This window comes from Rattus norvegicus, chromosome 8 (assembly GCF_021556685.1).
Source record: "Rattus norvegicus strain SHRSP/BbbUtx chromosome 8, alternate assembly SHRSP_T2T, whole genome shotgun sequence".
Classification (NCBI taxonomy): domain Eukaryota; kingdom Metazoa; phylum Chordata; class Mammalia; order Rodentia; family Muridae; genus Rattus; species Rattus norvegicus.
In genome coordinates this window covers 115,363,474-115,379,444 of record NC_141541.1, presented here as the reverse complement: position 1 = coordinate 115,379,444, position 15,971 = coordinate 115,363,474, and the positions used below count along the sequence as shown (strand labels likewise).

Sequence of the window (15,971 nt, the reverse complement as noted above, 5' to 3'; positions counted from 1 at the left end):
CATCTTCAATGTCTCTCCATTACTTTTCCTCCCACATTTCTAGGCCCTGGAGTACCTTTTCAAGTTCATTGTGCAGTCACGAATCTTGTATTCAAGAGCCACATGTGGGATGGAAGAGGAACAATTCCGGTCTAGCATCCAGGAACTTTTCCAGTCCATCCGGTTTGTGCTGAGTTTGGACAGTAGAAACTCAGAAACACTCCTCTTCACTCAGGTCTGTGAATTGTGGGAAATAGTGGGAGGTTTGCACTGTTGTTTTGTGTTGTGCTAGGGATTCTCTAAATTATTAAATTATTTCTTAGACAATTTCATATATAGCTTCTGATTACTCTTTTCCCAACCCTCTTTTATCTCCTTTCCATTCTTATCAACTTTCTGCTTTTCCCTACTAGTCATTTTCCAAGATTCTTGACTTTTATTTTAGCTTTGTGGCCCGTTTAGTTTAATCATGACCATCTGTGACATTGGATTGGAGCTATCTATCAATGCCTGGTGGAGTGTCCAGTGGGCACATAACTGAAGGCAGTGATTTCCCTTCTTCTCGGAAGCTATTAGTAGCAAGTAGTTTAATAGTAGGGTAGGACCCACGAGACCCGCCTCTATCCATGCCTTACTGTTAATAGTCACATTCCGGGGCAGCTTTCTCCAGCTGCTGTGTAGAGGAGCTGTTGCTGCTGGGATTCTTTGTCAGAGCAGGTAATTTCTTTGTCTTGATTTTCAGAAATGAAGAAACTGTGACAAGATTTTTTGTGTGTGTGTGTTGGGAAAGAGGTGATTTGCAAATAAATATTTGGTAGAACAAAATGCTGTCCTTTACTTGCCTCAGTTATGAGGAGTGAAAGAGTTTAATGGCTATATACTTGGGAAAACAGGAGAACTTTGTTAATATGAATTCTCTTAGACCAAATTTGTTAGTTATTATTATAGTTATGAACATCATATTCATAGGGAATATTTAAAATATATAGAGCACTTTATTTCATAGATAATATTTATTAAAACTTGTCTAATACAGATGTTAAGAATGGGATAGATTGAAAGCTAATGGGAATAATTGAATGCATTGACTAAGAATTAGAGCTAGATTCTATTAGAATTACCAGTATTTGAAAGAAATTTTCTTCCTCATATCAAAGTTTCCTAACCAGCTAGTCAATTACCTTTATCAAGCCGACTTATGCTATAATAAATCAACAATTCATTACTCCATCCACATAGAGGTTATTTTCTCTTATCAAATTAGTACACGTTTATTCATGGATTATATATAGTTCTTTGGCATCTTGAAGCTAATTATGCAAAAAGATGTCCACAGAGCTCGCATGACCTCTCTGTCTACCCTTTCCACATGGCATGCTCCTGTGTGTTGTTAGTGAAAGATGTATTCAAACCCTATCTTGTTTCCGTTTAGAATAGTATATTTTTTTGTTTTGTTTATTTTGGTCTTTACTTGCCTCTATATTGTCTTTTGGTACCCAAGAATTGCCTTTAGGTTTGTTGGTCAAAGACTGGGTGATCTTTGAGAGCTACAAACCATAAAGGAATCCTGAAAGCTTTCACGAATTACTCCAAGGAAGCTCCTCCCATGATCTCACAAAAGTACCACAAGAAACTCATTGTTTTCTCCCTAACTTTGCTCCAATCTATCTGTTCCTTCTAGTAGGGGCCAAGGATGCTTGCTACTTCTTCCTCCAGCCAACGATAGTTACAGGGAGACTGAAAGTAGCTAACAGAGCAGAGTAGATAGTCAATATTTCCTGGGTATTTAGCAATGCTTTGTACAACAGTGGTATTCCTACTACATCGGGACAAATCGCTTAGACCTGCCTGGTAAACCTGGTATCAGCTTAGATATGTTTAGGGTTCAAATCTGTTTCTTTGCTGCCATGCTTATGTTTCATGAGTTTTAGAACTCTTGGAAATCTTACTATTCAATTAGATTTTTTATCTTTGATCATGACTATCAGAAGTTGTGAGTATGTCTTTCTGTCCTGAGGCATAATCACAGGAAAGTTTACCATTTAAGGGAAGAAATCGGCTATAGTGTTATCACTGAGTAAGATATACTTAACCCACCCATTTTGTCTTTTGTAGCTAAATTGCTTATATGCTTGTATGCTGGTTTTAACTGTAAAACAATTACTGTGATATTTTATTGAAGTATTAACATAAAGACATAATTCATATGAATTTTATACTTTAGTCTGGCTTTAACATAAAGGACAGTAATACAGGCCTTTCCCATGGCATAAATTTTCACTCACTACACTATTATCTAAATCATTTTTGGAAAACCTCCTCCCCCAACTCCAGTTCACTTGGTAAAAGGGAGCTTTTCCCTTCTGTTCTTAAGGTGCCACTCTGTATCAGTGGTAAAGAGTATAAGAAGTACAAGACGTTTCCCCTACAATGCTTTCAATAAATACAGGAAGAAAGTAAGAACCAGCTCATCTTAGCTTCTTTTCTTGCTGCTGTGGTAAAATATCACAAAAGCAACTTAAAAGAGAACTGGTTTATCCTGCTCATTAGTTGAAGGTGCAGTTCACTACGGTGGTGGTCAGGGGAACAGGCGACTGAAGCAGCTGCTCACATGAGATACCTGTCAGGGAGCAGAGAGCAGTGCCTGCATGCTGTTGTTCAGTTCTCATTATTTATGCCGTTCAGGATCCATCCCCTCCTCAGGAAACAGTCCTGCCTACAATAAAGATGGGTCTTCTCACACCAGCTAACAGAAATAAGATAATCTCTCACAGGCATGCCTAGAGCCCCATCTCCCAGGCGATCCTAGACTTTACAAATTGACAGTCAACATCACATAGCATTTATTGAAAACCTGTTGTGTTCTAGACACTCTGCTGGAATCAGTGTGCCAAACCGTTCCCATATGCCAGTAATAGCATTATCTCCATTTAATAGATGAAAACCTAAGGATTAGGGCAAATCATCAAACATAAAGCAGGCAAATGACAAAACTGAAAATTTATTTATTTATATTGAATTTGTTGTGTTTTCCAGGCTGGTCTTAAAGTTGCCACCTCCTGCCTCAAGTTCCTGAATAGCTAAAATTACAGACATGAAACACCACACCTGGCTTAAAGCTGGAATTTGGACTCATATGTGTCTAATTTAAAAATCTATTATTTTTCTCCTATAGTGTTCTGCCTCTCAAAAGTTATGGATCAATATTATCAGATTGGGGCAGCAAGATGGCTCAGCAGGTAAAGGCTCATGATGCCAACCCTGATGACCTGAGTTTCATCTTCAGGTCCCACATGGTGAAACAAGAGAATCAATGCCCATAAGTTGTCCTCTGACCTCCACATGAGCATGATCCCCCCCAATAAATGAATAAATAAATGTAATTTAAATAAATAAAACTACTAATGCCATCATGCTTCCCCCCACCTCATTAAATAAATGATTACATTTTCCTCAAGAGACCACATCTTGCTTCCAGAGCTCAGATCTAGAAGCCCATATGCACATGTTTTCCCTCTCCCTCTCCCTCTCCCTCTCCCTCTCCCTCTCCCTCTCCCTCTCCCTCTCCCTCTCCCTCTCCCTCTCCCTCTCCCTCTCCCTCTCCCTCTCCCTCTCTCTCCCTTTGCCCTCTTCCTCCTTATTCCCCTCCATGTTTGGGCCTTCTGAGTCTCTGTATTCTTAGTTTTCATTAGCAGTATTCCTCAAGAGATTATAACTGAATGAACCTATGTAGAAGAAGAAGAACCCAGTAGACGTTTCTCATACTTTACTGACGGAGATCACATATGAGAAAATAATATACATATTCTTTAGATTACATGATTTTATACAAATAGCACTATTCCTGGAAAATTTTCTAGTTCTCAAAACTGGGTTACTGCTATTAATGGAGTCTACTGTTTCTGCTTGAGGGCACTTGGCTTTTACCTACTTTTCCCTTTCTTAGAGGTTTCTGGCTTGTGTTGGGAACCAAAATTGAAAAGTAGAGAGCTTAGTCATAAACTAAAAAGTTTAAATCTATTTTATGAGGAAAAATAGCTGTTCCTCTTAAGCTACATTATGTGAATTTCTTCCTATATTTCCTTCTATTGCCTGCAAATGCCTGGACAGGTTATGATGAAGGTTTCAGGTGGCCTGAACCCTAGTGAAAACCCTTGTTTTAGTTTTGACTTTTCTTTCCCCATGCTCCCAGAGTTCTATAGGGCTGAGTAGAGTCAAGGGCCAGGGAAGACACCTCTCAAGGCAGGGCCGCTGCAGTGCCTTCTGAAACTCTTTCAACCTCATGCCTTTGAACATACAAGATAAACACAAGCTGAACTTTGAGCTGACCATAGCTTTGCTCCCACAGGCTGCACTACTTAATTCCTTCCCCACCATCTTTGACGAGCTGCTGCAGATGTTTACTGTACAAGAGGTAGCAGAGTTTGTGAGAGGCACACTGGGAAGCATGCCCAGTACGGTGCACATCGGGCAGTCAATGGACGTGGTGAAGCTGCAGTCCATCGCCAGGACAGTGGACAGTCGCCTGTTTTCCTTTTCAGGTAAATTATGTTGAAAAGAGTCAGATTTCATTTCTTCCCTTCCTGGATAGTATCCAAGTTTAAACAGTTCAAAATATTAGTTTAACAACCGCAATGTAAAAAAGCAGTGACCCTGAAAGTGTAGGAGTTTTAGTAAACTATATGAGAAATTTATCCAAGACTTAGGCCTGCTTGCCTTTCTCACAATTTACTCTTAGGAGCCCAGATCTTAGGGCAAGCTCCTAAGGTGTTGCGTTGGTCCATTCATGCTGTGAAAATAAAACTCCATCAGCTAGATGGCTATAAAACAACTGACTGTGGGTATGATACCAAGTGGATCTCTGAGTCTCAGGCCAGCCTAAGATATATAGTAAGACTTTGTCATATGCACACCTAACTAGGACACAGGCCTGTAACTCAGCTTATGAAAAACAAAAGCCGTCCTTGACTCCATAAGGAGTCTGAGGTCAACCTAGCTTACATGGAACCCTGTCTCAAGAAACAAAACAAACAAACAAAAAGCACAGTTCTAAAGGTTCGAAAGTCCAGGACCAAGGTATGTATAGGCTTGATGTCTAGTTGAATCTACTTCCTGTTTCATAGATATCTCTCTTTTCTGTTTTATTGCCTAGCAGAAAGAGCAAAAAAAAAAAAAAAAAAAAAAGACTGTCTCTTCTAAAGGGCGATTAGTTTCAGTCAGGCAGGTGACACACACTTCCAATTTCAGCCCTTAGGAGGCAGAGACAGACAAATCTCTGTGCAGTCAAGACCACCCTGATCTACATACCCAGTTCCAGGCCTATACAGTGAGACCCTGTCTCAAGAGGGGGTGGGGTACTCATTTCATTCATGAGTATAAGGTTCTTATGACTTTATCACTAGGAAGTTATCCCACTTCAAATGCTGTCACACTGGGGATTAGGCTTTGATGTCTAAATTCAGTAACATTATGTGGTGGTCAGCCCTTGGTCTCTGGGCAGAAGTACAGCCAGATGCTGGCTATGCAATCCTGTCTCCACACTAGTCAGATGAGAGGACAAAGGGAAGGAGAGGGCACAAGAGGAAAGTGCCCAGTCCAAGAGGACAAAGGTAAACCAACAGTTAAAAAGGCCCTGAGAGGGGACCTGGGAAACTCTGTGCCTGCTTATTTCTTTGACTCACCAGTCAGATAAATATTCATTCATTCATTCATTCCCTCCTCACCTCTCCAAGAGAGAAGTGGACAGAAAAATGTTTATAGTCCCTAGGCGGTCAAGACTGATACTTCAGGAGTCCAGGATACTTTTAGAAAGAAACTTTGGATTTATCCTTAAAGCTATATTGCTTATGATCAATTTCAATCTTACAGCACCATCAAATAGGAACCTGGTTATTTAAGTAGGATTCCACTGTTCTAAAAGAAACCCCCAATTACAAGAATAAACCTGAAGCATCAGCAAAAAAAACCCAGTTATCTGAATTTTCATAATTATAGTTTTACATATTAATTTTTAAAGTTTGACTTCAAAGCATAGGAGCAACTTATTAGTTCAACACTTGGAATGCTAAGGAGATGCTCCCACTGACTCAGCTCTAGCAGTGTAGAGCAGTGAGGAGTAACATTGCAGTTGAGGAAATCAGCCCTTCTCCAGTAACTGTTGATGATAAATTCCTCCTCCTGCCTCAGCCTGAAAAATGTTACCAGTGATTTGGACACTTTTATTAATCCACTGCTTCCAGCTCTCTCTTTATGTACTGTCCCAAAAAGTTGCTTTCAAAATACAGAAAGACAGCCCCTGCTCTCACTGATATTTTTACTTCTGTTATTTTTGTATGTGTTCAGCTGCTTGACACAATCCCTTAAGAAAACTCATGTACTGTTGGACTATGTAATTAAATTTTATGATAATCTACCACCAAGTTTTCATTTGCATCTTATTCTGGTTTAATGTTCACATTATAGCATCTTCCCTAAAACATGCTTCTTACTAGTGATGTCATATAAGCAAGTCTATTCTCTGGCATACCAGTTGTCTTTGGCATGTTTTAACAACAGACGGCTATTCTATCTGAAAGCAGCGATTGGTCGTTATAAATCCTACTGTGATTTGTGTTTTGATCTAAAATACAGTATTAACTCTTTTTATCTAAACATTTTAAATATAGAACAACTGTCACACTGTTATTTTTTAACATTGTATTTGACAAAACAATGTCAAAACTCGCTTTTTTATTTCTCAGGTCTGGAGAGATGGTTAGGAACACTAACTGCCTTTCCAGATGATCTAGGTTCAGTTTCTAGCATCAACCATCTGTAATTCCAGTCCCAACAAATCCAGTCCCCTCTGACCTCTGTGGATACTGCATATATGTGGTGTGCAGACAAAACACCCATAAGCATGATGAAAATGAAATAAATTATTTCTGAAGTTTATATGAAACTGTTAAATGTGGTCAAATATAAACAATAAATTATATTTTCCATGACTTGTGTTATTGGTAATCTGAGTTATTATGGACAGGTAGGACAGTCTCTGCAGGGGTGCACAATCACTACCACAAGAGTTTAGGGTTTGAGAAACATGTTCACACTTGTATTTTGCTTAGTAAAAAAAGCCATTAACAAATCATTCTATATAAGGAAAACCAAGCCTGTTGGAAGAGGAGTCAGTCTGCTTAAGAAATGGAAATGAATTAGTAAGGGAGCTTGAATATAATTCAACCTGTCTGAATTAGGGTTCCAAACATGATTTTTTTTTCTTCTTGAAATGCTGTTCTGGTAACATGACAAAGAAAAGAAAGATATTTTAATATATCCAGTAGGACTGGTATAAGAGCTCACTAGTTATCAAAAGCCTTGACAGGCTAACATGATATTCCTATTCCATTCATTGATATGAACATAACAAAAGCAGTCTAAAAAGCTTGTGACCACTTGAAGTTATAGAGGAGTCATCGCCCCAATTCCCTGGACTTTGGGGGGCTGAAAGTGGTTATTCTAAAGTTGTTTTTATGAGGAATTTAAAACTGGTTGTAATTTAACAGGGAGGGAATTAGGTAGATTGAGTTATACAGTCGTAATCTTATTTGTTAACTAAGCTAAAATCATATCTTTGCTTTGATATAGAATTTATTTGTTAAAAGTTTAAAAGTACAAGGTTTAGAGCCAGTCCTTCTATTGTCATTACAAACTTCTGAGTTGATTACACCTGTGAGTTAAGGGCTAAATAGCAAACATATTACTGACTTTGTGAGAGAACTTTCAAGATATTATTAAGATATAAAGACAACAGTCCAGATTGTCTTATATAGATAGATGGTTTTCAAAAACCTCAGAAATCCACAAAATTTGAGATTTAAAGTTATTTATCTTTTGTTGAGATATATCTGCTCCTAACAGTTCCCCTTTGGTGGATTTAATGAAGGATTCGAACATCCCTACCTCCAGGTGAGGCAATACTTTGTGGCTAGGCAGCCACTGGACAAAACTGCTTGTTTCATCTATCTGCAGACTAAAACTGTCCAGAAAAGGACAAATTATGCAGAATAGTTGACTGATAAACTCTGCCAAGACAGGGTGATCAGCCCTTCAAAATCTGCATTTCAAGAGTCTGTCAGTTGATTTTGGGCCAGAAGGCTGAAGACTTGAGCTCACATGTTGCTAACAGGGGACTGTGCTAGTGGAGATTTGTCTCTACAACCTCTCAGTTCCAGAAGCCATGTTAGGCTTCCTATGTGTATAGATATTTGGTCATTCTCAGATCTCTGACGGGGTTGAAGATTGATTATAGTCTCATAACTTATCAGGCTATATAACTCTGAATACACATATTATTGGATAGTTATCAGATAGTATACATGCTAGCCAAGATATAATATAGATTTTAAGCCTTTCCTAAGCTGGAATGAAGAACTAAATGTTCTGTCTAACTGATATAGTGATGGACTGGGTGTTGAGTATATCATATGCTTTATAAATTGTAGAATGGTAATAATTGTACTCAATTTATGTATAAGTGAAAAGGCTTTTTTTTTTCTTCTTCTTGGTTCTTTTTTTCGGAGCTGGGGACCGAACCCAGTGAAAAGGCTTTTTAAATGGACAAAAAGGGGGAAATGTTGTGGTTTGCCCTGAAGTTATCTGTATTTTGATGCTAATTGCACTGCCCCAAGGATAGCTGCCTAGTCACATACTCAGACCTCAGGTGACTTCACCAGAACTACCTCCCCATTGAATTTGTAAAGTACAGGTGAGGGGCAGGTACAGGACAGAAGGAGGCGTATCATTGGAGGAGAAGGAAGGATGGGCGGAAGAGAAGTTTGAAGGAAGAGGAGAGACAGGAGACAGACAGAGAAAGGGGAGAAGCCATGACAGGTGGTGTTAAGATTCTGCTCTGTGTATTTACAGGTTGTTACCAATGTTTCTAAGGGATGGATGGTACCAGGCTTTGTATGTTTAAGTGGGCAATTATATCTTACAATTGGGTCAAAAAAAAAGCCTGTGACCAAAAAGAGATAGGTCAGATGGTTTGACATGGTGAATGCATGCCTGGGTAGGAGTGACAGGCTTCGATGACATGGCATCAAGCAGTTAGTAATTCCTAGTAAGCCTACAAATCTAGTCACTGAGGTTCATGATAAATGTGACACATAGATTTTTCTCTACAAACTGCTTTTAATTTGAAGTTTAATCATTAAAACGCTAGCATTTGAAAGCAGACATCTACTTACATCTTATAGCACATGCCATTAGTGTAGGGGTCTAAAATAATAATGGAGGGAAAAAGATAGGAAGAAACCATGTCATAGGATGGGTTATAATTTCTATACACAAGATTTTTAGACTTTTGAAAGCAGGTAACCTCTAATATGTCTTGGTCCTTAACCTCATCTCCTTTAAGTCCACAATACCGTTATCTTCTATCAGTAGTTAGTTGTCCTCCAATGAACGACCTCATCTCTGTTTTCTTTCCTAGAATCCCGCCGCATTCTACTTCCTGTGGTTCTTCATCACATTCATCTTCACCTGAGGCAGCAGAAAGAATTGCTAATCTGCTCAGGGATTCTGGGCAGCATTTTTTCCATCGTCAAGACCAGCTCTCTGGTAGTGACCCCACAGCCCTCCCCAATTACCTCTGTCCTGATCTTATGTTACTGTAGTCAGGAGCAAACCAACAATAATCACTTTGTATACTTCTCAGTCAGATGCCTTTATTGATGAAAGGCAAGTGCCCAAATGAATGTATATGCCTAGCAAGTTTCTCAGTCAGTACATCCATGGTGTGTTAATAGCTATACTACTATAAATGTACACCGATAAACCATTTCTTAGAGTATCAAAAAGGCCAATCACATTTGATCTTCTGTTTCTATCAAAAGGGATTAACTCTGGATTCCTGGGCATTTTCTTAGGATTTAGGAACAAATACCAGGAGGCAAACCCCGACTAGTTGGGGATCTTGCTTATTGAGACTTTGAGCTTTCAGACAGTTTGATTCTGCCCATGCCATCCTTATGTCTTGTGAGATGAGGTCAGGATATGCAGTAGCCGTCTGCTACCTACAAGAGTGCTGAGCCTGTGAAAATGTAGAATGGCTCCTTAGATGGCAGTTTTCAACTAATGTTTTTAGCTATTTTTGTTAGTAAATATGTGGTAGGAGAGATTGGAGTAGAGAAAAAAACAAAGGAATGAATGCATAAGAGTATATTCATTTTATATACTGATAATAGAAGAAATGTATATTCGAGAAAAAAGGAAGCCTATAGGAAATGTATAAAGGGAATGAAAAACAAGCATGGGTTTTATGACAGTTTTTTAAGTTAATTCTCCCAGAATAAAATTTGAAGTATATTTACAATGAAGGATATGACCCAGGGGATATTTACAAAACCAGTCTACTTAGGTGGAGCAAAAGAGGCACCTAAAACAAAGACATGCTTCATTTGGACAAAAGACAGAAACCAAAAATGGAGCTCTAGTGTCCAGGATTAAAGCACCATCTGATAACAGAGACCCAACTTGTCAGAGAGTGTCCGAGATGGTTCTAGCAACCCTATTGTTTGCTCTTTGCTCCAGACAAGACCTGGCAACTCTCCTTCTCACCAGGCCTTGTAGAAGCCAGATCAGGCACATAATGTCTACAGTCAAGGTCATGTGTCTGGCAGCTTATTGATAAAAGAAGGGAATACATTGAAGAAGGGTTTAAAAATTAAAGGAAAAATGAAAGCCAGTGAAAAACCTAAAAGGTATAATTTGATTGCATTTGGGGAAGTACAGTGAATATAATTAATTGACTACAACTGCTCAAACATGTATCAAAGAAAATCACTCTGATTACTTTAGCCCCCAAGAGCCAATTCCTCATGTGAAATGTGGCAGAATATAATTATATTTGGTGGATGGGTAAAAGGAAGATGAAATTTAAGCTCTGTGAGATCAGAGGTCTCTCTAGTGCATCTCAGTATAGTGAGGTCTCAGTGAGTGACACATAGTAAATACTTAGTGATGGTAATGTGGACAGAGACAGGATGAGGATTTTCATCAGTAGTTGTACAAATACTTTGAAGAGCTGTGGAGATGGCCCAATGTTTAAAGTGCTTGCTTTGCAGGCATAAGGAGGATGTGCATTTGGATCTCTAGCACCCACATAAAAACCTTTCATGATGGTGCATGTGTCTAACCCCAACACCGTGGGAAGAGAATGTATGGAGAAATAGGAAAGATCGAGGCTTGAGGGCCAGCCATTCTGGATAAAATGGCAAAGTCCAGGTTCACTTGAAGACTTTGTCTCAAATAATAGTAATAGTGGTGATGGTGATACTGTAGAGAACAATAAAAGACACCTGATATCGACTTCTGGACTCCATGTGTATTCACACCAGCTGTGTGTACCTGTATACATGTGCACCACACATGAATCACACAGACATACAGAATAAAATTTTTATAATATATTTTAGAGAAGGGATAATGGGAATCTCTTTGGAAGATAATTAAAGCCACCCTACACAATTTGAAATGAGTATGTGATGTCTATAAAAGGGAAATATAAATTGTTCTAAAGTTCTAGTAACTGGGAAGTAGCCTATAGTGAGAAGGCATGTTCTACTTTTATAAAGCTGTCAGAGACGTGTGGATTGAGAATAGAGTCTTTCAGATGAACTGAAAATAACAACTGACTAAAGAACTAGGAATGGCCACAGAGGGGGGTTGCAAAAATCAAGAGCGTGGGTTGGGGGAGGACTTTGCCATTTCTCCAACTTCATCATTTCTCAGTGTCAGAAGAGACATGCTTTCTCTTCACTGCACTGGGGAAATCAAAGAAAACCTTTAACTAAGGTCATTCATCTCTGTCCTGTATGTCAAAATTAATGTATCTGCCTGAGATTGAAATTTGTGGCTGGTGTTAGTAAAGGCAAGCCTGGACAGGTGAGGAGGCCTCACCTCCTGCCAAAGCCACTGTCCTGGATTCCTTGCACACTTCATATTGGTGAGTCTACCAGATCAGTGTTAGGTCACTCCTGATGTGGCTTAGTGAGTTCTTCTCCTGAACATCTGCTTAGCCCAATGCTAATGGTGTGCTCTCTAATGCTCACTCCAGGAGGCAGATGTCATGGAGGAGGTAGAGATGATGGTGGAAAGCCTCCTGGATGTGCTCCTACAGACTCTACTCACCATCATGAGTAAATCACATGCTCAGGAGGCGGTAAGAGGGCAGCGGTGCCCGCAGTGCACAGCCGAGATCACTGTTAGTAACTAACACTCAGGTGTTCTTGCTTTCTTTTCTAACCTGGGGTTCCTTCCATTACTCTCATCTCACCACCCACATTTTCATCTCAGCCTCCTCCCTGCATGGTGGTCAGCACGTCATCCTCTTCTTTCTTGACTCATACTCCCCTCCTCTCCATTCTGAACACGCTAGCTTTGTATTCCCAGGAGACTATGTTAGGAAAGGTTCTTCATGTGTGATGTCTCTACCGTAGTTTCCATTGGACTTTGCCTTTAAGCCAAGTTTTGAGTGTTGAGTGAAGCAGTGATAAAACAAAGCTGCAGGCTGAGGCTAAAGGCCATCTCCTGTAGGAAACCTCCAATACCTCTCCTAAATGATACAGGACAGAATAATTGTCTCAGAATTTTCTTGAGTCTACAGATTAGTTGGTTTAGTATATAGTATTTATATCTAAATTTTTAACATCAAGAAAAATATGACTTGGTAGAATGCAGTAGTGTTGTTCAGTAATGCTTTATTTGGACTAATTAGTAGGAAAAACAAACTAGGAAAGCATCTCAGAAAGGGTAGAGAGACAGACCCTTTGGCACTGGATCCCACTTGCATATCCAGAATGAATTTTCCAACCCTCATATGGTATCATGATAAGCCAGTTTGTATGAGCCCTTTCAGTTGGAAGATAAGAGATTATAGAACTCTCTTTTCTGGGACCAAGCCAAGCTCTAGCATGTCAGGGTGAGCATGTATTCTGGAACATTTGGCCTGGGAAAAGTGTCTTCTCTGTTAAAAGCCCCCATTGAATAACATAAGACTTAGTAAAAAAAAATTTTTTTTACTGTAGTTGTTGTCATACTGCACAAGTCTAAGGTATTTTATAGTGTGATGGCATAGGTATAGACAGAATCAGGAACTCACGTGTGTTGAAAGAAGTAGACTGTATTGAAAATCAGACAGTTCATCTGTTCTAAAAACAGATCCTAAAGAAAAAGTCAACAAATTTGATGCCAAATATTTCAGATGGAGAACTTCTAATTTGTCATTAGTGTGTCAGAAATTCAAGTATAGATGAATGAAGCTTAAGTAAAAGAATTTTGAGCTGATAACTGGATTAAGAATCAGTTCTTTTAAAATGGACGGTCTTGAAGAGAGATCTAGAAGTTCATCTCACAGCAGTAATGACCTTGATGAGCAACAAAGTAATCACCGTATGTAAAATCCTTTAAGAAAAATTCACTGAGATTTTTGTTTGAGAGCCCCTGTTGAGGTCACTCTTCAATGTAGGTAAAATAACTGTGTACCCTGACATGTCCTAGTAGTCTAGCCTTCTAATCAACTCTAATTACACAGCCCTCGGCTATGAGGTCTGACCCTGCTTTAAACATTTGACAAGTGTTACTAATGGAGTCATTCATTTCTATAGGTTATTATTATAACCATAATTTATTGGGTACCTTTTATGTATTAGACTTTGTGCTTCAGTGCCTCTCTCTCTCTCTCTCTCTCTCTCTCTCTCTCTCTCTCTCTCTCTCTCTGTCTGTCTCCCTCCCTCCCTCCCTCTCTCCCTTTCTCTCATCTAACCTTTAGAGCAAATTAATTGTGACTTCTTTTGCCCATTTTCAGATAAAACTGAAGTTCATATACGTGTATAGATTTTGTGTAGTTTCAAGGCTCTAGAAAGGATTCGATATTACACTGAAAGGCTATTATCAAATTCCCATGAATTAAAAGACACTTGAAAATCATATAGGTAAAATACTGTTTTCTAAGGAAACAGCCTTTTAAGAGCCATGCCAGTAATGGTCTTCAGAGTCCTTAAAGCTGGTTTGCTGTTGTTGTTTTGTTCTGTTTTATTGTTAGTGTATCCCAATTGGCTTTTAAAAACATTCATGATTATACCTAAATATGTTTTGAAGCTCATAGCCTAGTCCCTCCCAAACGTAAGTTTCAACTTCTTTGCCTTTCTTCTGATCACTTAACATCTCTTTTCCCAGTCAGCTACCCTTCTCCAGCAGATAATTTAGATTTTGTCCAGAGGAGAGGCTCTTTCTCCAAGTAGCCTCTACAGACTTGAGTATGGCATTTTGACAATAAGAGGCTATCTAGCCAAAAACATTGCTCTATAGAAAATGATAGTTCATTTTGCAGTACTGCATGTTGTAAGTAAAGGTTTTCAGTGATCCTGTGATACAGAAACTTTATTAAAACTCCAAAGCATTCTTAAGAAGAAAGTTCATTTTTAGGAACACAGTTGTCACCTTTCTTCATGAACATTTGGGGCCATCTCAAACCCTCCCTTCTCTTCTTACCCTCTGTGATTTGAAGAACAGAGCCCCTGTGGCTGACTGTGCTAAGTGTTTTTGTTTTGTGTTTGTTTGGATTGGTCCCCAGGGTGAATACGTGTCCTGCCTCCTCTCATTGCTCCGTCAGATGTGCGACACCCATTACCAACACCTCTTAGACAACTTCCAGAGCAAAGATGAACTCAAGGTATGCAACAGAGCACTAGCTTTTCACCCAGGAAAGGAAGTAGGCAGCCACAACTGCCTGTAGACTTCTCTCTATCAGAGGGTTTTGTGCAAGTGGCCATCACTGCCTAGGTTTTGGATTCAGCATCCCATTTTATAGCTGAGTATATGATTTCCAGAAGTGGAAATCTGGCAGTGTCCTTCACATAGCCTGACTCAGGCTAACACTTGAAATTTTTTCTGTAACTGATAGCAGGCTTGTGAACATTTTCCTCTATTAGAGAATAACCTGAAGCATGCTGGATCAGGAAGCCAGTACTCTCCCTCTCTTGTTTATTCTGTGCAAACCAGGCTTTCCTGCTTTAATAGCCATACTAATGATGATGCTGACAACGCTTCTTTATTTGAATGTAGTTCTGGAAAATACCCCTAGCCAGGGTTTACCTTGAGCTGTCAGACTTTGAATCTGAAGTAATGAACGGTACATGATACAGCATGTCTGCAGTCTAGACACCAGAAGAACATTGTCCTTGCTGAGCACAGCGTCAGCTGCTCATAGACTGCTAGGGTTTGTGTCTACACTGGGCTAAGGACTATTACAGACTTGGGTCTGTGTTTTGCTTTTATTCAGATCCAACTCACTTGCAGTTTATAGTAACACACCATACCTCCTAAAAGATCAAGTTACAGGACTTTCTACCACTGTGTCTAGCCAATTTTCTGTCTTTTGTATTAAAGACTTTCTTCCTATATAGAGACTCCTTGATTTCAGTGTGTAGCTAAAAGAAAATGCTGCTGTTCATTTGAAATCTTAGTTGCAAACAGGGCTTGTCTTTGTTGTGAATATGTAGATTCATTCTCTTGGACTTGAAAAAAATAATTTGTGTCTTTCACACAAATTATACACACACACACACACACACACACACACACACATGAATGAAAGAAAGCTGGTGGAGTAAGTGAGACAAAGACCAGGAAATGATGGGGGAACAAGATGGAGTAATACAGTGGTGGACAGGTTCAGTGATCATTATCTTTTAAAATGTCATAATGAAACCCAATTTTTTATGGTAACATAAAAACAATAATTTGGAAAAGTAGAATTCATGAGTGTTCCAGTTTAAGATATAAACTTTCTTTCAATGCCTCTTTTCATTTTGCATTTCAGATTTCATTTTTACTGTATTTAAAAACAGATGCAGAGTGATTACCCAACCTCAGAAAGTATTCTGTGTTCTGATAGTATAGGATGCTCTCTGACATGAGAGAGCAGAGAGGATCCTTAGAGACTTGACACT

The 15,971-nt window shown here is 39.1% G+C and overlaps 1 protein-coding gene across 14 annotated transcripts in view; it reads left to right on the top strand.

Annotated features, from left to right (window-relative positions):
- The window catches only part of Dock3 (dedicator of cyto-kinesis 3), a 355,025-nt gene that overhangs the window by 278,156 nt on the left and 60,898 nt on the right, over window positions 1–15,971 (top strand). For 9 of the 14 annotated variants that reach the window (XM_087562343.1, XM_087562338.1, XM_087562342.1 and 6 more), the window contains 5 exon segments: window positions 44–214; window positions 4,328–4,520; window positions 9,452–9,579; window positions 12,077–12,223; window positions 14,594–14,692. In XM_087562343.1, the coding sequence (XP_087418469.1) occupies window positions 44–214; window positions 4,328–4,520; window positions 9,452–9,579; window positions 12,077–12,223; window positions 14,594–14,692 (738 nt within the window). 14 annotated transcript variants of the gene reach the window in all.